This window comes from Ovis canadensis, chromosome 18, assembly GCF_042477335.2.
Source record: "Ovis canadensis isolate MfBH-ARS-UI-01 breed Bighorn chromosome 18, ARS-UI_OviCan_v2, whole genome shotgun sequence".
Lineage (NCBI taxonomy): Eukaryota > Metazoa > Chordata > Mammalia > Artiodactyla > Bovidae > Ovis > Ovis canadensis.
The window spans coordinates 48,761,029-48,787,298 of NC_091262.1; the positions used below are offsets into that span (position 1 = coordinate 48,761,029).

Sequence of the window (26,270 nt, forward strand, 5' to 3'; positions counted from 1 at the left end):
CTGGATTGCTCTGCATAAGGGCTGGGGGAGAAGAAGGTCCTCTAAGCAGAACCCTACACTCTTTATAACCAGGCGGCTCTGGGAAGTCCCATGAGGCCGTGCAACCTGGGCTCGGGAACAGGGGCTGCCTCACTCACCGTCAATACATGATTAGGAATACCCTTCCCCAACTCTAGTAAGGAAACTTCATGGCGTCTACACTGCTCACTAATGCCTTTTGCTCAGTCAGTGCCCTAAGTGAAGGCCTCATGGAGCACTGAGATGTGAATGTGAGTGACTCCAACCCAGTTATGACCACAGAAGAGATATGAGCAGAAGCAGATGAGGAGAGTTCAAGGGTTGTCTGGGTCCCACGGTAGTCTACCACCGAGGAGAACGTGGGGCATCTTTCCTGTAAAGTTGGTTTCTGTAAGGCAGTACTGCAGATGTACTGAAATAAATGATCAATAATTCCCTCTCAGCTTCTGGTGACAGGGGGATATTCTCTGAGGAGAGGGACACAGCCTGACACAGAAAGCAGTGGCTTCAGGAGGAAGCATGGAAGTTAAGTGCTCAGGCTCTGGAGACAGAAGGAGTTGGTTGGAATTCCTGCTCCAGTATTTATAGCTCTGTGGGATTAGGCAAGTTACTGGACCTCCTGCTACTTACTTTCCTCTTCTAATCAAGGGGCTTAACAAGCACCCGTGCCTCTCTTGGAGGATTATATATAAACATACATATATTATAATCCATATATATATACACACACACAATCCATATATATACATATGGTAGATCATGCATATAAGCTGTTTAGGCCAGTAACTGGCATATAATAAGTGCTCAGTTCACGTTAGCTATTTGTATTGCTGTTTCTATCTGGAAGTTCTTTTATGCTCAGTTGTTGGTCTATAGAGGGCTTCCCAGGTGTCACAATGGTAAAGAATCTGTCTGCCAAGCAGGAGACACAGATTCGACTCTTGAATCCGGAAGATCCCCTGCAGAAGGAAATGGCAACCCACTCCAGTATTCTTGCCTGGAAAATCCCATGGACAGAGGAACCTGGCAGGGCTGCAGTCCACAGGGTCGCAAAAGAGTCGGCCACGATAGAGCCACTAAATAACAACAACGAACTGGTTTAGAGAAATTAAGTTGAACATGGCAGGAAGGGAGAGTAACATCCTTAGTAAGATGTCTAATTAGTCAATCCCTTCCAAATGGTCAAAGGACTAGGGGGATTCTGGCAGATGTATGTTAAGGTGATCAACCCCCCAGGGTTGCTGTCCCACTAGACATGGGAGTCCTTGTCTGATGCCAAAGCTTCCACAGCCACACTTTCAAATTCCTCGGCTCTGGCTGCCACAACAGCCACCCTCCAGCTGCACCTTCTCCATTTTCACCACACAGGGGGAAGGAAAAGGCTTAAGGCTTAACATCTTTTCAGATCTGACCTCTGGGGTCCTGGCTGCCTCCTCTTTTGATCAGGACAAAGAGGTTGGAAGGTAGGTACCCCAGCCACTTGGGACACATCTGCAGGGTGAACTGAAAGCACGGAACTCTCACCAGGAGGACCAGTCAGACATTCAATCCAAACGGCAAAGTGAGACGGAGTCATAGCCCTCAGTGGCAATAACCTGGGCATCAGGCCTATGGTGGGGGGCAGTCAGTGCTGTGGGGAGGCAGTGAGGCTGCTCCTCAAGACACAGCAGTTCTCAGGCTACAGGGCTTCCAGGATCCGGCCCTGCTTCCCTCAGCAAGTTCTCCACAGGGACCAGGGCCAGGGGCCCCAACCAACCAGGTGGACAAGCAGAAGACGATGACCACAGTAGCGGCAGCTGCCATGCAACACACCTCCTGTGTGCCAGGAAACATGCCAGGTGCTTCACACGTACCATCTCTAATCTTTACAACCACACGAACACTCAGCTTTATGGCTGAGGAAACCGAGGCACCGAGAGGGGAAGGTACTCGTAGAAGATCACCCAGCAGGCACCAGTTAAGACCCACACTCAAGCCTACTTGACTGCAAAGCCCCAGTTCTTTTCTTCACTACATCGTGCAGCTACTGGCTGTCAACCCCCATGTGCATCCAGAAGCATATGAGGGCATTTAATTTCCAACAGGCAAACAACTGAGTAATTGAACATGAATCGCCAACTAGGAATTTGCCAAATACCATTGCCAACTAGGTGTTTGATCATGTGGGTCAATGTAATTAAGGGGTGGGAGGGCAGTCGCCTTTGAATAGACTGGAGTTCCACAGAAAAGAATAAGCCCTCAGTAAGGAGCTAGGACCAAGTTCCAGAGGTCTGCCCATCCAGAGAAGAGGGCTTGCCACTGCCTACCAGGATGGAAGAAATGATCTCTCATCAGGGACAGACTAAGTCCTCAGAGGCAGGCTTTGGCTTCTAAAGCTTTTAATGACAGAAGAAAACCCAAATGAATGGCATTAGTCTGCATTAAAATGAACAAGGAGAAAATAGAATGATAAACCAGAAATTGGCTTTCAGAGGTTTCTTTCCCATCCTGAAAGCCTGTTATCAAACTGCAGGGAAGCCAAGTTCTTTGGGGACTGGCTGCCCAGCTTAAAGCCATAGCTGCGTATAGACTTGTGAAGACTGCCTGCTGCCTGTGGGGGTTTAAGGCTCTCCACCCAAACAATGACATTTTAAGAAGAAGAAAATTAAAATTGACAGTATATCAGCTTAAAAAAAAAAAAAAAAAAACCTCATGCTAAACGACCAAGCTGGTGTCTGTGTGCTTTGTTCTTGTAACACACAGATTGACTATATCTTCTAAACAAGATACTGAAACTCCGCTCTCGACAGGGCAGCACTCATGCTAATGCCAGGGCCACGGCACTTGGTGTCAACAGGCGGCATAGCCATAAGGCAGTCAGGGTGGGTCCCACTGTGTTCTTCCCTTGAATGTACTGCTGTTTAAGCATCCAGGGTATCCTCAGGGCTCTTAAGCTCTCTGAGGAGGGAGCTGTATTTTTCACGATTCAGTGCGTGCATACAGACACACAGACAGACAGACAGACACTATGCTTAGTCTGCTGTCGAACAGCATTTACTGAGGTTTCTGCTGTGCCAGCCTCTTGGCAGGTGAATGTAATTTCCACAGCAAGCCCACAAGGTATGAAGTGTTCCCACTGCCTAGTTGAGGTCGGTGGTTCACACAGGTCTGGAGCATCCTGTTTGAATGGGATACGGCTGAGCTTGACACAGAGCAGTGCCTGAGCCCTCCTATGCTTTCACTACACCAAATCTTTCAGCGTATTTAATGATGGTAAGTATCATCCTACCTCTTCACTTTAAACTGAAACTTGTCACTTATTTGCTCTTCAGAAAAGACATAATTTCTATCTTCAGAATGGATACTTTTATACATGTCAGTATGACAGTAACAAAACTTGTGATCAAGCTCCTAAGGTGTATCAAATTCCTTGGACAAGAAACCCTCTTTGGCCTCTCCACAAAATTTCCATTCCTGCTAGAGCCATGTGCGAAGTCACCAGCTGCTGCTTTCTTGCCTTTTCTAGTTCATTCTCTGCCAGATGACCAGTGACTCTTATTTCTGGTCACCAACAGAAGAACGCTTTAAAATGTCAGATGAGGATGATGAAGAAATTAACATTTATTAAGCGTTTATTATAGTCTGAAGCCAAGCAAGGTGGTTTATATATCTCAAACAATTTTTTCAATTCTGATAATAGTCCACCAAGATAGCTATTTTTAACCACTATTTTATGTAAGTGGGAACAAGGCTCAACCAGGCCAAGCTAATTCTCTCTAGGTTACACAGGTTATACAACCAATGTGTCATAGAGCCAAGATTCAAATCCATATTTTTTTCTGTCTCCAAAATTTTTGTCCTTACACAGGGTTACTTCTGGTTACTTGGATCCTAGAAATGGATGAAACAGATTATTCACACAGAACCATCACTTGATTAGCCATTTCTGGGCCCCAGGCTTTCCCCACTTGTTACACTATGTGTGACAAAAAGCCTCAAATCAGGAGGGCTTCTGGAACTTTTCACAGTGTATCTGACTTGCCAACATACACAAGGCAACTCTTATCTTTATAAGACCTATTAGACACTTAGGGAAATGATGTTCTCCAGGGCACCTCTCATCAAAGTAAAACTTGAAAGTTCTAATTGGACTCAATGTGGTTAGGCTAAAATTAGAGTTGCCAACTCCTAAGTCTAAGTAAATCATTCCAATCCAAATCTTGTTTTCGATACTGCACAGACCAACGTATTTATGATACTAACTACATTGTATAATGCCAAGTGCTGTATCCTTAAAAGACTTTGAGTACCACCATCCTATTCTTGCCTCTTGGTCAAAATTAAACTGGTCACAGGGAAATGTAAACTCATTCCTGCAAAATTCTCCCCCACTTTCTTGTGACCGGTGAGGTATCCCTGGTCCAGATTGAAAAAGCTCATTTTATGGGGAAGATTTCTTTCTTCTTCTGACCTCAACATTCACAGAGCTGTACTGTATCTCAAAATAAAGTCAGATTTTGGAAGGAAGAGAGTTTGAAATATTATGTAGAAAAATCTTGGCAACAAAACCTCTATCATATCATAGTCTCAAAGCCAGAGAATTTTATCTGGAAGACTGGCTAACAGTGATTTAGAAAGAAAAAACAATACCACAAACACACTTTTTGAAACTGAAGGAGGCATTTATAATTGTAAGTGCCCTTGGTTAGGAAGTCAATTTATGAATATGAGTGATGTAAGTCTTAGTATCAAGTTACATTTTTTTGTCCTGTAATACTTGGTTAAATATGCAAAAAACCAAGAGCAGCCAAATTAAATGATATCAAAGTCCATTTAACAAGCTGTCCTCTAAAATTCAAGGTAAAAACTGTCATCATTCAAAAGGTTCCAAGCAGTAGTCCTTAAGTATTAATGTTGAACAAATGAATGTTTCTAAAACAAGGAAATAAGCATTATGGGATAATGCTTATTTATTATTAAATAATAATTATTAAAATGTTTTAATAATAAACACAAGTGTTTATTCAGTGTGTATATCAACCCCAGCTATAATTCTCTGAGAAGGTATAAAGTGTGCAATATTAGTTGTTCAATAAATGCTCTACCATCACTGTCACCAGTAGTCTTAGAGGGGCTGCCATGTTTTGCAAATACAAATGCCTTCAGGGAAGGTATTCAGACCTCGTATCGGTCTGTAAAGGTTTTCGTAATTTATATTATTTCTCTCCTAACATGTCAGATCAGTCACTCTGAGGAATTGTCTTTTTAACAGTATGGGTGAGGGGGCAGAGTGATTTCAGAGTGAGGAAACAGTGGTCCACAGTGATGGATTACAAAAGCAGGGTCTGGGAGGCAAAGAATATTAGTAACTAAGAAGAGGTGAACAGAACCCCTGAAGTGAGACGTGATAGAGAAAGGGGAATGAGGGCATGGTGGTGGTAAAGACCGTCTTGAAAAACACACAGAAAGTCAAACTCCAACTCAGACTTATACTATTTCTGGAAACAAAAGTGATACTTTTAAAAGTTCCAAATCCTATAGAAAAGGGAATATTCTGACTTCTGTTTGCCTTTAGGTAAGGTATGATACATCTGAACACCTTTTGGAAACTTAGTATTTGAATTTAAGTTCAAAAAATGTCTTTCCCAAAGAACGGTGACATAACCATGTTCTAAGTAAATGAATGGTCTCTACAGCTCCAGCCAATGAGGTGTAACAAGTGACAAATAAAGAAAAATAATTCTGTATGAAAGAGGAAACACACTAACCAACAGAACTGCTCATATGGGAACCAAGGACACTGCCCTATTGGCAAAGAATGAGGCTCCCCTGGATGAATCCATAAACGTCAGGTCCAGAAAGGAAACACAGGTTTCCCTTTTTTAAATAGGACAAAAGGAAAAGAAGCTTCCGAACTAAATCAACCAGGTCGGACCTGATGACACTGTATGAAAAGCAAAGCTACAGCTGTTTAGAGCCACGCAAACCACACCTAAGGTTAGAACCAAAACATGTAACTTCTCAGAGAGATTTCGGGTTCCAAAAGGAGAGCCATCGTCTGCAACTACCAAGAGCCACACACTGTGCTAAGACCCTCACCTGTGTTAGAACACTTAGCTGGCACAGCAGCTGGCTCTTACCTTCTGAAAAGCTATGGAATCACTGCGAGTGGGTGAATGGGGCTTAGAGTGATTTCAAAGGGCAACTCCATGCTCACTGCTTTGGGCAACTACCTCTGAAGCCAGAAATTTTACAACAGTAGATTATGGTTCACCAGCCAGAAGTTGTTATTATTGTAGCAAAAGCTTCCAACCACTACAGCTCTAGCTGGGCCTCTCCAACCATTTTTGACTATGCATCCCCTCGATAAAAATTATGAGTATTAACTGCCAATATAGCCATACTTGTAAATTACAGGCTTGAACTACAGCCCTAAATTACAGCAATTACAAAGCATACGGAAAGATATAAATTAGAAAACAATTACATTTTAAATAGAAATCCTAACATTTTCTTCTCTTAACCCAATGGATCAGGTAGTGCATCACATTTGGAGACAATTGACATCTTGGCTTTTCACCTCAAAAATACTCTCACTAAGCACTCTCCACTTTACGGGTCCCCAAGCCCAGGAGAAAGTGAGAGAGAAGTGAGATAAGCCTACACACTTGGTCATTACAGGTAATCCATGCCCAGGTTTTTAAAATACCCAGATCCTAGAAGGGACAGAGCAACTTCCTTGATTGGCACCCGACAAGCTCTTTCCAAGAGTGAGTGGTACAAATTGCCCCTGCATACTGATGTGAAAAGGAACGGCAAGGAGGATATATTTTCCAGTTCAGTTTAGCTACGAATCTCTGTCTCATCTAACCCCAGAGTCACTCCCAAGGTCAAGGTCAAAAACAAATCTGGTAAGAAGATCTGCGCATGCTTTCTTCCTTCTTTTTCTGGACTGCAGTGATTCAGTGACATTAGCCAAGCCATCCAACACCACTGGGCCTCATTTTTTCATATAAATGTTGGGGCTGTATTGAGAATGACTAAGGATTCTCCTAGCTATAAAATTCTAGAGTTCTAAAAGAAAATTTCTAAGACGCTAGTTTCCCTCATCCTATTTGCTCCGTAGAGTCAAATGCTGAACCTAATAAAATGTCAGGCGTGAATCATTAAGGAAATGCACTGACCTTGGAAAGAAAGCATCATATGTTTGGCTGACATTTATCACTTCCCCATCCCTCATCTAACAACAATATAGAAGATGTCAAATGAATTAGTACATGAAGCAGACCAAAAAGATCAGGCAAGAAAGCTGTCTCTTTGAAGGAACATGAGGGCTGACTCTAGGTAAGACACATACCTTCTTTCTCTTTCTCTCCAAACATAGATGTATGTGTGTTTATATGTGTGTGTCTGCATGTGTGTGTGTGTGTTAGACCAGTGAGCACACACATACCTGCAAATGCACATGAAAAATCACATAATGTCTTAACTCTGAAGGAAGCAACCCACTCCAGCATTCTTGCCTGGAGAATCCTATGGACAGAGGAGCCTGGCAGGCTATAGTCCGCAGGGTCGCAAGAGTTGGACACGACTTAGCGACTAAACCACCACCATCACCCAAAGGGAGCAGGCATCTTATGTATGTCAACGAGCACTTGATCTAGAACTATGTTACATATCATGGAGATGATTAACCAGCTGTTAAGCACACAAAGTCATAGGATGTTTTACTTTTAGAGAGTCCTGGCAAACATGGGTTTTGGGATAAGCTCATTTTGGCCCACAGAGCACTGAGATTCCAGTAGCCTCCACCATTCAGAAGCAGTGTGGAGATTTCCTCTCATAAGTTATCTCTGTGTGCCTCAATTTCCTCATCTCGAAGATGGGTATTTTTCTTTTAAGGCCAAACTAAGATCCTTATTTCTCATTGTGAAAATTTAAAAAACAAAATATCTAGCAACAGATGGTTAACTACTCTATGGCACCCAAAAATCCATTAAAATGAAGCTTATAAAGATGGTAAAATATTAAAAATTGTTACCATATAAATGAAAAAAAGGCAAACTTTTACCTAGAATATTATAAAAGCCGGAGGGTATTAAAAAAATGTGAAAATGAAACAGTCAAAGTCACAATTTTTACATGATTTTTCCCATTTTTTTCCTTTTTTCTGGTGGCACTTTATGTTTTTTGATAAAGAACACATTTACATTTATAGGAAGAAATACAGTTAAAAATTCATGAATCAAAAACAGTTTTTGATTCACAAGGTGGAAAGGATTCTAACCAAAGAAAAAACTTCTGTAACTGCTGTTGACTCATACTAGCCAGAAAATCTGAGGACAACTCAATTCTATTGCTTCCTCTTATGAGAATAAAAACTTCAATCTCCAGGAATCAAGCTTGGATACACTCTTGTCATCTTGAATCCACTTGCTTCTCAGTGCAGCATAATTTGTTAAACTGATACAAACATTAAAATGTAGCTGGGCATGAGGTCTACACCCTAAACTACATATAAGCCACATGTGGTGGGTAAAAATAATCTGTGTTAAAATGATATGTGAAGGGGGGAGGAACATAGTATGAATAGTCTCAGGGAGATTTTTAATAAAAATGGAGTCTCCATTTTCCCCTTGAAAGCTGGCTTTGAGGAAATATGGAACTAAAAATGATTACAGAGAGAAAAGAACATTCAGGGAAAGTTTTGATATATTCAGTGCTCATTAAATAATCATTTATTCTCCTGTAATATGAACTCTTTCTTCAGGAAAAACATTCAGAACTCTTCCGAAAATGTGAGGTAACAACATCCCACTGTAGGTTACAATGGAAGTGTTTAGAAATTGCTCATTTTTGGTGATTCTTCAAGGGCAAAGGAATCAGAGAAATCTACATTTTGTTCTGGGCAACTGGGCCATTAGGAGAATAAAAACTCCTGCTCAGTAACATGATGAATTCCAAGGGAATTCGAAGACCACCCAGCAGCATCTTAGTGTGAATAACAGCAAGTTTAAAAAAAAAAAAAGAAGAAGAAGAAGAAAGGAAACAGTCCAGCTCACGGCCCAGAGCTCCAACCCAGGAAGTGAGCCCAAACCAGCAATCTCAGCAGCAGAGGGACTTTGCCTGATTCCTCCCTGATACTTCCTCTGTTCCACAAAGGGAGGGGGTGTGTACACACAGATCCCACCCTCCAGGGGCTAGCAGTCGGTGAACAGAAAGCAAATTGACAAACACCACTTAGCGATGTGAGCACTATCATGGAGATGATACGAGAGGCCAGAGAGAAATGTGAGCTAAGCCCAGCTCACAGTAATTAACTGGTCATCTGATCTTAGGTAACCCTCACTGTCCTTGTGGTCACTTATAGCTTCTTCTGGAAAATTCTTGTGGTTGGGCATGACTATAACTGGCATGGGAATATCACCCTATTCATCTTCTCTCTCTCTCTAAAGGAAGGGTAACAGGAAAGAGCTGGGCAAACAAGAACCTGATCTGGGCTGCAAAGCTGGGTCCACAGGCGTTTGCACCAGCCTCTCCCACAACTGCTATTTGCTTAACAGTGCACTTGATTGACCCCGGAGAATGCTTTGTTTTATTTTGCTTCAATTTTTCTTTTGATCCAGTGAAGATAGGTGCAGGAAAATAACATCTCCCATTTCAGGAACAGAAATGCCACAACTAAGCCAGTCCTCTCTGCCTACAAAACGGGATAAAGGGGCCTCAACACAAGGACTTCAGCATCCAATAGACCCAACAATGCACAAATACTCATGAGATCAGAGTGAATGACTTCAAACTCTCAGAAACGGAAGGGCAGAAAGATGTCCCCTAGTATCCCAGTTTGGGGTGGGGATAATCTGGAACCAAGAATGAAGAGAAGCTAAGTTTAGAAATTGGGAGTCACAAAGACCTTGAGATCCCTGGCGGGGTGGGACACAGAGGGGAGGAGAAAGTGAAGTTGAAAGGGAAAGGGGAAAAGCGTGGAAGGAGAGGCGAGAAAATCCCACAACAAATCTGGGTTTTCGTGTGATCTGCGTCCCACGTGACACAAAGGGTCACAGAAGCCTATCAGACATATGCTAACGTGTTTTCTAAACACTGCAGATGGATTATGCCTGTCTGGCAAGGACAAGTGAATGCCCCACTGCTTGACAAGGTAATAACATTCCTCATGAAACTGAGCACCTTCTAGGAATCAGGCCTTATATATACACACACACACAAAGTTCAGCTAACTGGAGATATGAAAATATTATTTCCATTTTATAGATGAGAAAACTGAGGCTCAAAGACTTAAAAGACCTAGTAGAGCCAATATTTTATCCTGAAGCAGTCTTGCACCTATGCCCGTGCTCTGCACAGTTAAGCTGGGAGAAGGTAGGAAGTATGGGGAAATGAGGTGGATGCAAGAGCCTTTGACTACAACTTACTGACGAATGAAACCCTGATGACCTTTAATGCACAACACAACAGCGAAGAGCACTAACCTCTAAAAGGGGTAAAAATCATGGCCACTGAAGAACGCACCTGCAGGAATTAAAACCCTGCCTGCTGCTCAGCTGCTGTTTAGGACGTAGGCCAGGTTCCCAGCGCCTTGCCAGCCGCGTTCCAGGAGGAGCGCTGCCTTAGTTTGCAATCGCCGGAACCACCGCTTGCTCTACCTTTGCAATTAGTCAAAACTAATCAAAACGAACACAAGTGAGTCAGCTGTGAAATCCCTGTTCTTTACCATGGGCTGTGTGGTGGGAGAGTGCACAGATGGAGTTTCCTTTTTAAAGGAAATGTTTTGGCACTGGCCTCTGTTAAACAGTTTTCCCTTGTTTCCATCTGGTTTTAGTATTGGGACACGTACATGAGAGAATGGAAAAAGAAAATTCTGTTGGCGTGCTAAACCACTAGAAAAGCTGAAGTGGTCGACAGCACATCCTCCCAATCCTTGGAGACTAAAGCGCTTTGTGCAAGGAATGTTGTCACATTGATATTAAGGAAAGGGAGAGTTCAGTTTCTTGGTTCCAGGCCTGTCCTAAAGTATTTTTTTTTTAATGTGCACAGATGGAAAGGAAAGGGACCCAGATTTGAGTCTCAGCCTTATCACCATCTAGCTGCCAGCCCCTGGGCAGTGTCTCAACCACTCTACACCCTAGCTAGTTCCTGTAAAGTAGAAACTACAACAAAAGCCACGTCACAAGGCTATTGTGAGGATTAAGTGAGATAACACCTGTTAAGTGGTTTGTTCTCCATTTTTGGACTCTGCTTATTCATAAGGCTTTAGAAAAGACAAATGATTATTACCACTGCTTTTCACAGGAAGGGATCTAGAACCATCGAGGAAACTCTAAAAGACACTTAAAGGCATCTACTTGTTTCATTGCATAAATGAAGAAAAGTTCATACATCGTGGTGCTCTTGTGAGGAGCCTCTCAGAACTTTCCAGGGGAATCAATCTTCTGTAAGACTCAAATACATCCTCTGACACTCTCACTCTATTGCGGGGTTTCCTTAACAGCCCAGCTACTAGTGTAGAGGACTGTCACTGTCCAGCCAAAACCAACCAAAGCCTAAACTGGTAGAAAAGTAGAGTAATCCCAAAATGTGACTATCTCTAGAGCCGGGTGAGGGAGGGTGAGAGAAGATGCTTGGTTTGGGAAGATCTCTGTCATACGACTCTTATGCCTAAGAGACAGACAGAGAGAGGAGCACAGTGTCTAAGGGAATATAGGCCTAGAATCAAACCACCTGGGTTTAAATCTCTGATCTGTAACTCACAAACCCATGACCGTGGGCCAGCCAATTGACTTCCGGAGGCTGTTTCCTCATCTACAAAATGAAGATGGTACTGTTATCTACCTCATAACATTGTTAGAAGCATTAAATAAGTTAATATACGTAAGGGGCATAGAACCATGCCCAATATATTGGTCAATTTATTGAGTTCCTACTCAATAAATACTATTACTACTATTAGTATTATTACTGCTCCTAAATCAAAGAGGAGCTGGCGCTTCCCTAACTGTACTGAGCACTGAAGCATGCGATGGAGTCACGGTAGGTGCTACACCAAAGGTTATTTACAAATGACGCCAGGTGGCAACATTTACTCAGCCAGAAGATGTTTCAGAAGAAAACCCTCTCTTTTAAGTTCATGTAACCAACCAGTGGTCACATACAGTTGTGAGAACCGGACCATAAAGAAGGCAGAATGCCCAAGAATTGATGTCTTTGAACTGCGGATGCTGGAGAAGATTCCTGAAAGTGCCTTGGACAGCAAGGAGATCAAACCAGTCAATCTGAAAGGAGATCAACCCTGAATATTCACTGGAAAGACTTATGCTGAAGCTCTAGTATTTTGGTCATCTGATGCAAACAGATGACTCACTGGAAAAGTCCCTGATGCTGGGGAAGATCAAGTGCAGAAGGAGAAGACAGCATCAGAGGATGAGAAGGCTAGACAGCATTAAGGATGCAATGAGCATGGGCAAACTCTAGGAGATGGTGAGGGACAGGGAGGCCTGGGTGCTGCAGTCCATGGTGTGGCAAAGAGTCAGACATGACTGGGCAACCGAACAACCACCACCACCACCACCAAGGATATCATCCTTGCAAATGCTTTAATCCAATTTGTCTCCACACATAACACAAAAGGGCCAAATTCTCAATGTGAAGTATAATAGAAGACATTATATTTTTCTAAATAAAAAAGGATGTGGAAAGATTCATATAATCAAGACACTGGAAATAACTTTGCTTTTTATTGCACTGTCTTCTAGAGCTACCTACAGTTTTAGGGCTGGATTTACGTGCCCAATCTCTACAATGAAGAGATAAAAGCCTCACCCTGATGTATATCTCAAATGGAGGAAAGTCTATTACTCAAAAACCTCGGAAATGAAATAGAAGACACAGTACAGGTCAAAACTGTAGATACAGTAGAGACCAAAACGGTTCAATGTCTTTATGAATTTTGAAGAGTTGGGGAGAAACCTGCTCTTTAAAACATGGTTCACTCTACACCACACCTCCTCTTGGAAAAAAATGGTGAAGTGCTATGGTAGTTTAAGCACAGCCACTGAGGTGACAAGGAGTGAGTGGATTTCAGTCACTTCAAAAGTGGTAACCTGGGACATCTCTGAAGAACACCGGTGCCTTCATCTGGAAAAAGAAATATACACCACCTAAGCAAGGTAGGGACATTTTGAGGATTAACTGCAATTAAAACAAGACAACAAAACAGAGACAGGATGATTTTTATTTTCATGTATATAATACCTGAAAGATATTTTCAATATTTACTACTTTTATAATAAAGAATAACAAATATAGTTCATTATTATAGTGGTCTTGTATTTCTTCTTTCATTGTTAATAGCTCTGTCATCTGAGTTCAATGTAGATTTCTTCATTTTTCGTGGGTAAAAACTCTTGGAAAGTGAGCTCACCACTCCTGAATAAATCATTTCTATCAAGGTCAAAGTTCACCTGTCTTGTATTTTTCCTTTTCTTTCCTCTAATATCTATAGATCTTGAGACAAGATCTAGTCTGAGTTTAGAAAGTAGATAAAAAGAATTTCTTTCTTATGCCAGGTCTCTGACAATTACTTTTGGTTAAATTAATTCCAATAGCAAACTATAAAGAATGTTCTCAAATTCTCATAATTGTTTTGCATATCCATTTGGATTATTAACAAATTGAATTTATCCCTATGTGATATATATGAAATAGGGATGAAATTTGCTATTAAAATTTTCAAGAGGGTTCAGAACCCTAGACCCTCAGAGCCCAAAGGAAGCTTTGAACTTGTGAAATGAATTGAATCCCAACAAAATTCAAAACTTTGATGATGGCCAACCAAGAAGAAAGAGACCAATATGTATTCTTTAGATAGAACTGAGTACCAAAAACATCCTATCATGTCAGGTATACCAATAAGACAACCCAGAGAATCCCCCAAGGCAGTGCAGTTTCTCAACTTTTAGCTTCAGTATCTCACGCATAACACTTTCAGGTAAGTTTCCCCGCTACCTCTCATGCTGTATTTAGTAGGGCCTAAGTGGAACCTTAGCCTCTTGATGAAAGTGAAAGAGGACAGTGAAAAAGCTGGCTTAAAGCTCAACATTCAGAAAACGAAGATCATGGCATCCAGTCCCATTACTTCATGGCAAATAGATGGGGAAACAGTGGAAACAGTGGCTGACTTTATTTTTCTGGGCTCCAAAAATCACTGCAGATGGTGACTGCAGCCATGAAATTAAAAGACGCTTACTCCCTGGAAGGAAAGTTATGACCAACCTAGACAGCATATTAAAAAGCAGAGACATTACTTTGCCAACAAAAGTCCATCTAGTCAAGGCTATGGTTTTTCCAGTGGTCATGTATGGATGTGAGAGTTGGACTGTGAAAAAAGCTGAGCGCTAAAGAATTGATGCTTTTGAACTGTGGTGTTGGAGAAGACTCTTGAGAGTCCCTTGGACTGCAAGGAGATCCAACCAATCCATCCTAAATGAGATTAGTCCTGAGTGTTCATTGGAAGGACTGATGCTAAAGCTGAATCTCTAATACTTTGACCACCTGATGCAAAGAGCTGACTCATTGGGAAAGACCCTGATGCTGGGAAAGATTAAAGGCAGGAGGAGAAGGGGACAACAGAGGATGAGATGGTCGGATGGCATCACCGACTCAATGGACATGGATTTGGGTGGACTCCGGGAGTTGGTGATGGACAGGGAGGCCTGGCGTGCTGCAGTTCATGCAGCTGCAAAGAATTGGACATGATTGAGTCCAATCATGGACTCAGCAAGTTTCTAGTTTGGTCTTGTAGGCCCAAATATCATGGAGGGGGCAACTGACTATAGAAATAGTCGTAGGCAAAGCTTACTTCACAATTTGAATGAGCCAACAGTTCCAAGTTATAAAGTCCGCATTGTCATGAGGTATTTAGTAAGCTATGCGTTTAAAGTTTTGAACTTGTCAACTGAATTGAATCCCAGCAAAATTTAGAGCTTTGACAATGGCCAACCAAGAAGAAAGAGACTAAGATGTTTTCTTTAGATAGGACTGAGTACCAAAAGCACACTGTTATGTCAACTATACCAGTAAGACAACCCAGAGAATAATTCCTCAAGACAGTGAAATAAAAACATATGTTCACATAAAGACATGTACATAGAGGTTCATAACAAGAATGCTCAAACTACTGCACAATTGCACTCATCTCACATGCTAGTAAAGTAATGCTCAAAATTCTCCAAACCAGGCTTCAGCAATACATGAACCGTGAACTCCCTGATGTTCAAGCTGGTTTTAGAAAAGGCAGAGGAACAAGAGATCAAATTGCCTACATCTGCTGGATCATGGGAAAAGCAAGAGAGTTCCAGAAAAACATCTATTTCTGCTTTATTGACTATGCCAAAGCCTTTGACTGTGTGGATCACAATAAACTGTGGAAAATTCTGAAAAAGATGGGAATATCAGACCACCTAACCTGCCTCTTGAGAAACCTATATGCAGGTCAGGAGCAACAGTTAGAACCGGACATGGAACAACAGACTGGTTCCAAATAGGAAAAGGAGTACGTCAAGACTGTATATTATCACCCTGCTTATTTAACTCCTATGCAGAGTACATCATGAGAAATGCTGGACTGGAAGAAACACAAGCTGGAATCAAGATTGCCGGGAGAAATATCAATAACCTCAGATATGCAGATGACACCACCCTTAAGGCAGAAAGTGAAGAAGAACTAAAAAGCCTCTTGATGAAAGTGAAAGAGAAGAGTGAAAAAGTTAGCTTAAAGCTGAACATTCAGAAAACAAAGATCATGGCATCCGGTCCCATCACTTCATGGAAAATAGATGGGGAAACAGTGGAAACAGTGTCAGACTTTATTTTTTTGGGCTCCAAAATCACTGCAGATGGTGACTGCAGCAATGAAATTAAAAGACACTTACTCCTTGGAAGAAAAGTTATGACCAACCTAGATATCATATTCAAAAGCAGAAACATTACTTTGCTGACTAAGGTCCATCTAGTCAAGGCTATGGTTTTTCCTGTGGTCATGTATGGATGTGAGAGTTGGACTGTGAAGGGGGCTGAGCGCTGAAGAATTGATGGTTTTGAACTGTGGTGTTGGAGAAGACTCTTGAGAGTCCCTTGGACTGCAAGGAGATCCAACCAGTCCATTCTGAAGGAGATCAGCCCTGGGATTTCTTTGGAAGGAATGATGCTAAAGCTGAAGCTCCAGTACTTTGGCCACCTCATGTGAAGAGTTGACTTATTGGAAAAGACTCTGATGCTGGGAGGGATTGGGGGCAGGAGGAGAAGGGGACGACCAAGAATAAGATGGCTGGATGGCATCACGGACTCGATGGACGTGAGTCTGAGTGAACTCCGGGAGATGGTGATGGACAGGGAGGCCTGGTGTGCTGCGATTCATGGGGTCACAAAGAGTCAGACAAAACTGAGCAACTGAATTGAACTGAACAATTTTATTTATTATTTATAATAACATCAGAACTCAGATGTCTGCTTATATGCAAGTGAATAAAAAATTATTTTATAACTATGCAGTAGAATACTAACCAGCAATAAAATGAACCATCAATGCTTCAATTTAAGCATCTATTGTGTTTATACTTGGCAATGTTCCCAGTGCTACAGGAACTGGGAACACACTGAGACACAGATCAGATAGATGGAAGCACAGGTTTGCAGTGATTCACAGCTGCCTCTGTCCGAGGGCTCAAAAGACCATCTAGAATAACTTCTCGTAACTATAAAGGAGAGCATAGTTGCTACCCCTCTTCTGGCGCAGACTGAGATAAGACAGTTAAATAATTCTTATGATCATCCCACTAGTGACTCTGTAAGACATTTTTGAGAATCAATTTTTTCAGGATATATTTCACTTCAGTTCAGTTACTCCATCATGTCTGACTCTTTGCGACCCCATGAATCTCAGCACGCCAGGCCTCCCTGTCCATCACCAACTCCTGGAGTTCACCCAAATGCACGTCCATCGAGTCGGTGATGCCATCCAGCCATCTCATCCTCTGTGGTTCCCTTCTCCTCCTGCCCCCAATCCCTCCCAGCATCAGTCTTTTCGGATGAGTCAACTCTTCGCATGAGGTGGCCAAAGTACTGGAGTTTCAGCTTCAGCATCATTCCCCTCCAAAGAAATCCCAGGGCTGATCTCCTTCAGAATGGACTGGTTGGATCTCCTTGCAGTCCAAGGGACTCTCAAGAGTAAATATATCTCAAGATATATTTACACATAATAAAATGTAACTACTTTAAGTATGTATTTTGATGAGTTGTGAAAAATGTATGCACCCAAGTAACTACCACCACAATCAACAACATATAGAACACTTACAGCACTGCAAGAAATCCCCTCATGTTTCTTTGCAGTCAGTCACCAGTTCCACCACCTGGCAACACCAATGGGCTTCCTGTCACTATAGCTTAAGTTGTATCCATTCTAGAATTTAATATAAATAGAATCATATAGCATGTGGTCATTTCTGTTTTTTCTTCTTTACCCAATACAAGGTTTCTGAGATTCCTCTATGTTGCTACATGTATTGATGGTTCATTTTTATCACCAGTTAGTATTCCACTGCATAGTTATAAAATAATTTGCTTATTCACTCACATATAGGTGGACATCTGAGTTCTGATTTTTGGTTATTATAAATAATAAATAAAACTGTTATGAACTTCTATCTACATGTCTTTATATGGACATGTTTTTATTTCCCTTGGGTAAATGCCTAGGAATAGATTCGTTGAGTCATACGTATGCAAGTTCACCTTTATAAACAACCTGTCAAATTGTTTACCAAAGCAGTTCTATCATTTTTACATTTCCACTAGCAAAAATGAGAGCTCAAATTACTCTACATGTTTGCTAACACTTGGTATTCTCAGTTTTTTAAATTTCAGCCGTTACTGAAAAGAAAAAGTGGAAACCAATATTTTAGAATGTTAATCATAGAGGCATCTCAGTAGTAAGTATCTGCATACAATCCAAGAAGTCAGCCAGGAAGTCCAATGAGAAACACTCAAATTCTATCCCAAAGCTCCATGAATGAACTGGAGAGGTTATTTCTCTCCTTGTGTGCATGCATGCTAAGCCGCTTCAGTTGCGTCCAACTTACATAATTATAACATAACTCAAGAAAGAGTTTATTTCCCCTGATTCAGCACCATTTTGGATTCCCCTAGAGGATACAACCCACTCTGAAAAATAAGTCGTCTCCTGATCACAGGCCTTTCCTACTCAGACGGCCAAACACAGAAAAAATTCAAACACAGAAAAGCATTAGTAAAAGACATTCAGTATATAAAACAGCCATGCTGACATGCGTACACTGGCAAGCTTTGAAAGCTTTGATAGTCTTCTCTTTATAAAAAGAATATAACTCTTTATGCAGTATGAAATGTGGTTAAAAATTATTTGCAGACATTGCCTTAATTTGGACAAATTTTGCCTGTTCAACATGGAGAGCTGGTTTTCATCAACCAAACCACAAGGGCTGAAGGGCTTGGACTCCCAGAAAGCAGAGGGGGTTCGCTCTGATAGCAGGAAGGAACAGCTGTCATTCCAGGGCCCTGCTTCCACTGCAGTCTCCTAGGTAAGCTGAGATACAAAGACTCAACAGGACTGAACAGGAGATAAGGCGGAACTCAGAATCCAGCTCACCTTTCAAAGAAGCCGCCCTTCCCTCTGCCTGGAATGCCCCCCACACCCACACCACCTATTTTCAGAACCAAGGAGCCCTACTTTTCCTGCAGTTCTGGGTTCTCTCAAACAATCCAAATCCTCCTAGCACATGCTTTCAAATCATTATATTTTTCCTCTTTAACCTTTTCACAGTTAATAATTATGTTTATTTTGGTGAGTAAAATATTAACGACTACTGCTCCTTCCCCACTGAACAACGTAAGTGTCATGAGCTTTTCTCCTAACTGAACCCACCATGAGTGCTCAGTATATAAAAATTCCTTAGTAAAATTTGCATAATTAATTACTTGTTAATTAAAACAATGCTTTATCAGAAATGTATTGATAGGCCTCTATGCTTTGCATAAGATAGAAACTAAAGGTGGCTGTTTCTTTCTCAATTATGAGAAAATTCAAACTGCAAAAAAACCATGGTTGTCAAAGTTGCCTGGTCTTCTCCTGCCCCAGTTTCCATTAAACCAGCTGCTTTAATGCCAGATCTGCTTTGTCAACCAATCCTCTCAAAATTCAAATCCATGAAAAGGATGAAGACTTTCAGAACTCAAGACTCTCCTACATTAGAATGTCACAGAAAAGCAAGTCTCATAGTTTCAGACTTTCAACCTGAAGGTCCTGGTAATTTATAAAGGAAACGCAGTTACCCAATAAGTCCCCAGTTACTATTCCCTATGGCAAATGGTCAAAGTCTTTCACTGAGAGGAGGAGGTTAGAGGACCCAGGTAACATTACCAACTTCATGATCAGCAATAGGCTGACAATAGCATGTGCCTTAAAGGTAAACAAAACCATCCTCTTCAGACTTCCCTCGCGGTCCAGCGGTTAAGACTCCATACTTCCAAAGCAGGGGGCACAGGTACAATCTGTGGTCAGGGAACTAGGATCCCACATGCCACCTGGGTGAGGCCAAAAACAAAAATGCCCTTTTTTCATCCACCTTTTCTGCACCTACCTGTCTTCAAGAAATCTCAAGGGAACGGTGAGAGAATTGAGCTCAAGAAAATTAGAATCACTGTGCATCCACGCTCATCCCAGGTTCAGCTCAGCCCAAAAACAAAACAAAATTTAGTTTAATGCCTTCTATTCACTATCAGTACAAGCAAAAACTCCAGAACTGAAATTTAAAGATGTGAAAATACTTTTAAGACCTGAACCTCACTTACAAAATACTAGGAAGGTATTAGGAGAGGCTACTGAAGTCTTGAGTCCCTATTGCGTAGCAAGCACTGCCCAGCACATTAAAGGAATGCAAATATCTTCCAACCCATCACCAATTGTATTAACCTAATCACTACTGGGGTTAAAGAAAGACCAGTATTTCAGGGTCAATCCTCATTCTAACCACTGAGAAGGCATTCTTACCAAACAGCTCTCCGTTTCCATTTCATTTTACACTAAGGCACAGTCCTATTGTTATCTTTACATTTTCTTTCTGGAAAAAAGCTATCGCTACCCTGAAATAAGTTCTGATAAGGAAATGAGCAAAGGCTTAATTCTTAAAAAAAAAAAAAAAGAAGCTAAAAATGGGTCCAAAAATAAAGTTTTATTCCCAAGCCACAACTGGAGAAACTTAGGGGGGGAAAGAAAAGATGAATAAAGGCAAGACTAATTTTTCCACTGCCCAGTTACAAGAAATATCAGAAACATTACAAATGTTCTAGGTCCTCAGATTAGCATCACCCAGAGCTCCATAGAAAACTTATCCAAATTTTATCTCAAAAAAACTTGGGATGAATCCACAGTAAGTTCCACAGATCTCCTACAATCACAAACAGAAAGAGGAAAAAAAAATAATAATCACACAAAATTCTAAGCTTAATGGAACAGATGCCTCTTCCTGACAAGGAACAGCTGTCGGGCAAAGCTGTGATTTATGAGCTGAAGCTACTTTCTCACATTCCATACGGTGTCGATATTTATCTTGAGACCAACTATTACTGATTATTGGCAACTGTTGAGAAAAAAATTAAAAAAAGTCCATGAAACTCAGGCTGCTGGTAGTAATAATTATCCAAATACAAGGAGGCATTCTAAAACAAAAATCTCAAGAGGATAGCCCACTTTATGTCAAGGCCCTAGTGAAGGGAAAGTATGGACAAGCAGGTGCTCTTAATGAAATGGAAAACACATTAAAACTGCACTTCATTACCTCTGCATATAAGGCAACCTCAAAAGTCAAGATGCCATGAGTCTCCAAGGATCAAGGAAGACAACAGACAGGCAAAGAGTGGAAGGCAGCCATTTCAAGCCGTGAACTGTAACCCTCCTGGATACTAGAATTAACTGCTGCAAAACAGAAGACATCTTTAATAATATTCATATCATTTTTATTACCTGACAGGCAGATGTAAGTTAAATATTCGCCTTGACCTCCAGTTGCCAAGAAAGGAATCTTCTTCTTTGTCCTCCTCTTGACCTGGACAGCTCCCAACATCCTTTCATCAAGAGGTGCAAAAATTTCCTTGCTGATCGCAGATTTGACACTCATTGTCAACCAAGTAACCAGGGCACGCAGTGAGTTTTCTAGAGAAGAAAAAGAAAAGGCAGGTTGAAATTGGCAATATTGTAAAGAGACACACAAGAATGAGCAGTAGATTATGATCCAACCACCCCACTCCCAGGCAAATATCCAGAAAAAGACAAAAACTCTATTAGCAATATAAATGGCTGTCAATAGATGAATGGATAAAGATGATACGGTATAGAAACACAGTGGGATACTACCTAGCTATAAAAAATCAAATAATGCCATTTGCAGCAACATAGATGGAGCTAGAGATTATCATACTCCATGAAGTAAGTCAGAATGAGGAAGACAAGTAGCATATGATATCCCTTATATGTGGAATCCAAATAAAAAATGGTATAAGTGAACTTATTTATAAAACATACAGAGTCACGGACATGGAAAACAAACATATGGTTACCAAAGGGGAAGGGGTGGTGAGGTATAAATCGAAAATTTGGGAAGTACAGAAACACACTACTATATATAAAATAGATTAACAACAAGGACCTACTATATAACACAGGGAATATTCAATATATTATAATAACCTACAATGGAAAAGAATCTGAAAAGTATATATGTGTGTGTGTGTGTGTGTGTGTGTGTGTGAGAAAGGTCATTTCATTGTATACCTAAAACACTGTAAATCAACTGCAATGAAGAAAAATGAGCAGCAAGTTTATTTACAGTTGAGGTAATTTTCAATTTGTGGTTTAACCTCTCACTTGCTTGAAATGCATTATATTTCAATCATTAAAAGCAAGGCCTTCACATTTATAATAACTGAAAAAAATTCAAACAAAAAAGGAATATAGATTTACTTGCTGAAAATGACAAATTCAACACAAAGAGATGAACACCACAAAATGGGATCAAGAAAGTGTGACAGTCTCCACCCCAACTGTACCTGACTCTACCTAGCAGGTGGCACCCACCCCATTCCCATTCTACAAGGACCATGATTTCACCATTTTCAGTTGAGAAATCTTTCCAATGTCGAGAAATCTTTAAAGTCACTTCGAAATCTCCTTGAACTCTAATATAAATCTATTTCCCTAACTCTATTCATAAAGGAAATAATTATATCATCTTCCCCATAATAACTGTATATGCAACAGAAGACCATTAATTTAATCACCCTTCAGCTGCTTTGGATCAAGCTAAGTAATTAATCCTTATTTATTAGCCTCTTTCAATGGGTCCTATTTTCCAGGACTCCTCTGCCTCTCACTGCCATGCTCTGGACCCTCGGCAAATTCTCCAGTTTCCTTAAGCTAAAGCGGACACAGAATTCTAAAAAAATATCTGACCAATGCCAAGTATTTTGAAAATGTTACCCAGCAGTTCCCACATGCTATGCTCCTGTTGTTAACTGGCACTGTGTGCCCAATAATTAAGAAAATAAAGCAGCATGTTGCTGACTCACAATGGGTCCCCTCTCTCCCCAATCCCTCAAAGTTACACATACACAGTCCCCATGTTATATTTAGTTTCCCAAAGCTGTATTCCCTAAAGGTCTTAATTATGCTTATTTGTGTCTATTACATTCAAGGTCAATCTGAATTTTAACTGTATATCATCCAAAAACTCAACTGTAACTTGAATAAATGAGTCAATGTTTTCTATGCCATCATTCCAGTCATCCTGGATGTCATCATCAATATCTTAATCAGTATTCAACATTTGTTCAACAAATGACAAAACTAAAGGTGCAGAGAAGGCCAACGGTTTGTACAGCGTGCACACGCAGAGGTCATGCAGGCTGTACAGTGTTCGGAGATCCTGCAGAGATCAATAATACAGCTATACACGGCAACGGCAGCTCAAAGAGCTGCTCAGTGGGTCGTCATTTCCTTCTCCATTCCCATAGGATATAGGGATCAAACCTATATCTCCTGCATTGCAGGAGGATTCTTTACTGCTGAGCCACAGGGGAACAGCTGAATGTGCTAAGCAATGTTATTGTAGCAATGCTAAGTTTTGTGAATGAAATGACAGCATTTGGTTATGCTGGCGATGTCCTTGTTCTTAGGAGATATGTTATAAAGTATTTAGGGGTGAAGTGTCATGATATCTTCGACTTAATATCAAGTGATTTAGCAAAATATTCATGTTATAAACTGTATCTATCGATACACACACACACAAATATGGAGTAAGAGAGAGGGAGAAGAAGAATGTGTGGCAAGATGTTGAAAACAGATGACTCTAGATGAATTTTACAAATGAGGCAATCGGTAAATAAACACCTATTACATGCCACCCCAATGCTCAGTATTAGAGATGTAAGAAATAATTAAGATAGGCTCCTGGTTCTCCAGGAGTTGACTACTGATTATATTAAAGATTTCCCTTAAATTCAGACGATTTATGATGGAAGACATGGAACATTCCTCCCAATGCAAGATTCACAAATGTTACAACACAGCTGTCCATCTATAACTGATCCACACCTGTAACTTCATAGAAGGAAAGAAATATATTATAAAAAAAAAAAGAAAAAGAACATTCCCCTGGTTAAAGAAATTTCTCCTGCTTTCAATTCTGTAAGTAGGTTTTCTCAGTGGCACCAAGAATAAACAATAAAAAGTGTTGGTGTTTATTACTAAACAACAACAAAAAAATCCTTCTATCTATCCTTCAATACAGATCTGTGGCCAGGTCGATGTGCTCAGATCATATCTTATCATTGCCAGCAGGTTCTTCATCCTAGCTGAGTACAAAATGATGACAGAATCTCTTGATATGCTGACCTCTAACTGATATCCCATGATTTCCAAGAAGTTAGCAAGCAGAATTTCTCCCACTGTGATTTACCCTATGACTTTGCTAGGCAGGATATTACAATTTACAGGGACATTTTTTTTTAAAAGGAGAGAAACTAGCTTTTTTCTAGCTCCAAGGCCTCTCACCTCTCAGCACTTGGGGATGTGGGAATAAGAAAGCCAATGGTAGCACAGTGGCTTCAAACTTCTAGGAAGATTGAAGAAAGTCATCTTCCCAAAGTCATCAGGCATTCTCTGACCAGAGCCTTCCCAACAGTGGCAAGGCTTCTGCTTTTCCAACTCAGAGTCACACTTTTCTAAAATTGTGGTTAAAAGAAATAGAAAGCTATCATTTTATTATGCAAAATCTGTCAAAAGAAAAAAGAAAGAAAAGCAATATGCACGTGTTAACAAACTCATAGGAAATCTTGCTCATCTTTTGAAAAACTGGTAGGAAATGGAAATGACCTTGTGTTGCTTTTTCATATGGATATTCAGCGGCCAAGAACAAAAGGGAGGAAAAAAAAAAAAAACCAGAGGAAAAATAGAACCAATAACTTCAATGAGCACAAGGTTTGGAATCAAACAAACTTGGGTTCAAATTTTATTTCCAAAACTGAAGACGTATAATGTGCGTAAACCTCTTAAAATTCCAGATTCTCAGTTTACTCATGTGGGAAGATCTTCACCTAATTCATGGAAGGGCTGAAAGAATTAGATGAAACAATGCATGCAAATCACTTATTCTGGTGCCTGAATCGCAATGAATACTTAAAATGGAATTTTTAAATTAACTCTCTAAGTAAGAAAAACAGAAGACACTCTTGCAGAAACTCAGTAAATGTAGCCTTCCATTTAGAAACTGTTTAAAATTTTTGTTCAGGACAAGGACATGAACATGCCTGTGAGCACCTGCGTATGTTTTTGATGCTACTCTGGAAAGGGAAATTGACAGTGGATTAGAAGAGAATGAATCAGAAAGTAAAAGGGGCACTAATGTAGATTCATAGAAATAATCTATGAGTGTTTCCCAAACCTGACTGCACATCTGAACTTGGCAAGGAGAGCTTTTCAAAAATGCAGACCCTTGGGCCCTTCCTTTACCCCCACCAAATCACAATCTTGGGATCTGCAGTTGTAATCAGCTCTCTAACTGGTTCTCCAGCAGCCACCCTGACACCTAATTAGGTGAAAAACTGAGTCTAAGGAGGAACCGTGGGGATGGAAGAGTGTATTCTCATGGGGACAGGAAGAGGATGCAGAGGACTTCTTTTCTCCATTCAGTCAAGCAGATTTCTCAGATCTTAGGTCTTCCTGCTGGTAAATCAATGCCCTGCCCATGGCTGGAGCCCTTTGTAAGAAAATCAAGATGAATACACAGCAGTGGTACACCTCTGACCAGTGTCACTCCAATCTACATGACCCTGAAGGGGGACAGGCCATGCCACCCAGAACTATGCTGCTTTAGTCTATTGATTGTTTTGAGCTAAAAGCACCAGAATGAACAGCAAATGTGGGGAGAGGCTTCCTCTGAATTCCCTTTATCTGTCTAAAGACAAATCCTCCAAAGGAACTCAGTTGTCATAAATTCCCTCTCCAGGAGTTTCATCCATGAGGAAAGACTGACTCTTGTCACAGGAAAGGCAACTAGAAGCCCACACACACTTAGACATACTTTGTCACCAACTGTCATACCTCCCATCAAGTCCTGTAAGGGCCTTTCACGTTTTCTAAAAATCATTTTCATGTTGGAGAAGACTCTTGAGAGTCTCTTGGACTGCAAGGAGATCCAACCAGTCCATTCTAAAGGAGATCAGTCCTGGGTGTTCTTTGGAAGGAATGATGCTGAAGCTGAAGCTCCAGTACTTTGGCCACCTCATGCGAAGAGTTGACTCATTGGCAAAGACTCTGATGCTGGGAGGGATTGGGGGAAGGAGGAGAAGGGGACGACAGAGGATGAGATGGCTGGATGGCATCACTGACTTGATGGACATGAGTCTGAGTGAACTCCAGGAGATGGTGATGGACAGGGAGGCCTGGCATGCTGCAGTTCATGGGGTCGCAAAGAGTCAGACATGACTGAGTGACTGAACTGAACTGAAGAGGTCTACATCACCTCTCTCTTCCCTACCAAGAGGGTGTGTAATCCTACATTCTAAGCTGTCTCAGGAATTACTCATTTCTCTAGGGTATCTCCCAGGTACATACCAGGTATACATGTTCATAAACTTCTGATGGGTTTTCTCTTGTTAATCTTTTA

General features: G+C 41.0%; 1 protein-coding gene across 7 annotated transcripts in view; it reads right to left on the minus strand.

Moving 5' to 3' along the window:
• Positions 1-26,270, minus strand: part of STXBP6 (syntaxin binding protein 6) — a 269,983-nt gene that overhangs the window by 174,163 nt on the left and 69,550 nt on the right. For all 7 annotated transcript variants that reach the window (XM_069560223.1, XM_069560224.1, XM_069560222.1 and 4 more), the window contains one exon: positions 21,071-21,259. In XM_069560223.1, coding sequence (XP_069416324.1) covers positions 21,071-21,224 — 154 coding nt within the window. In that variant the 5' untranslated portion in view covers positions 21,225-21,259. The remainder of the gene's footprint in view (positions 1-21,070; positions 21,260-26,270) is intronic.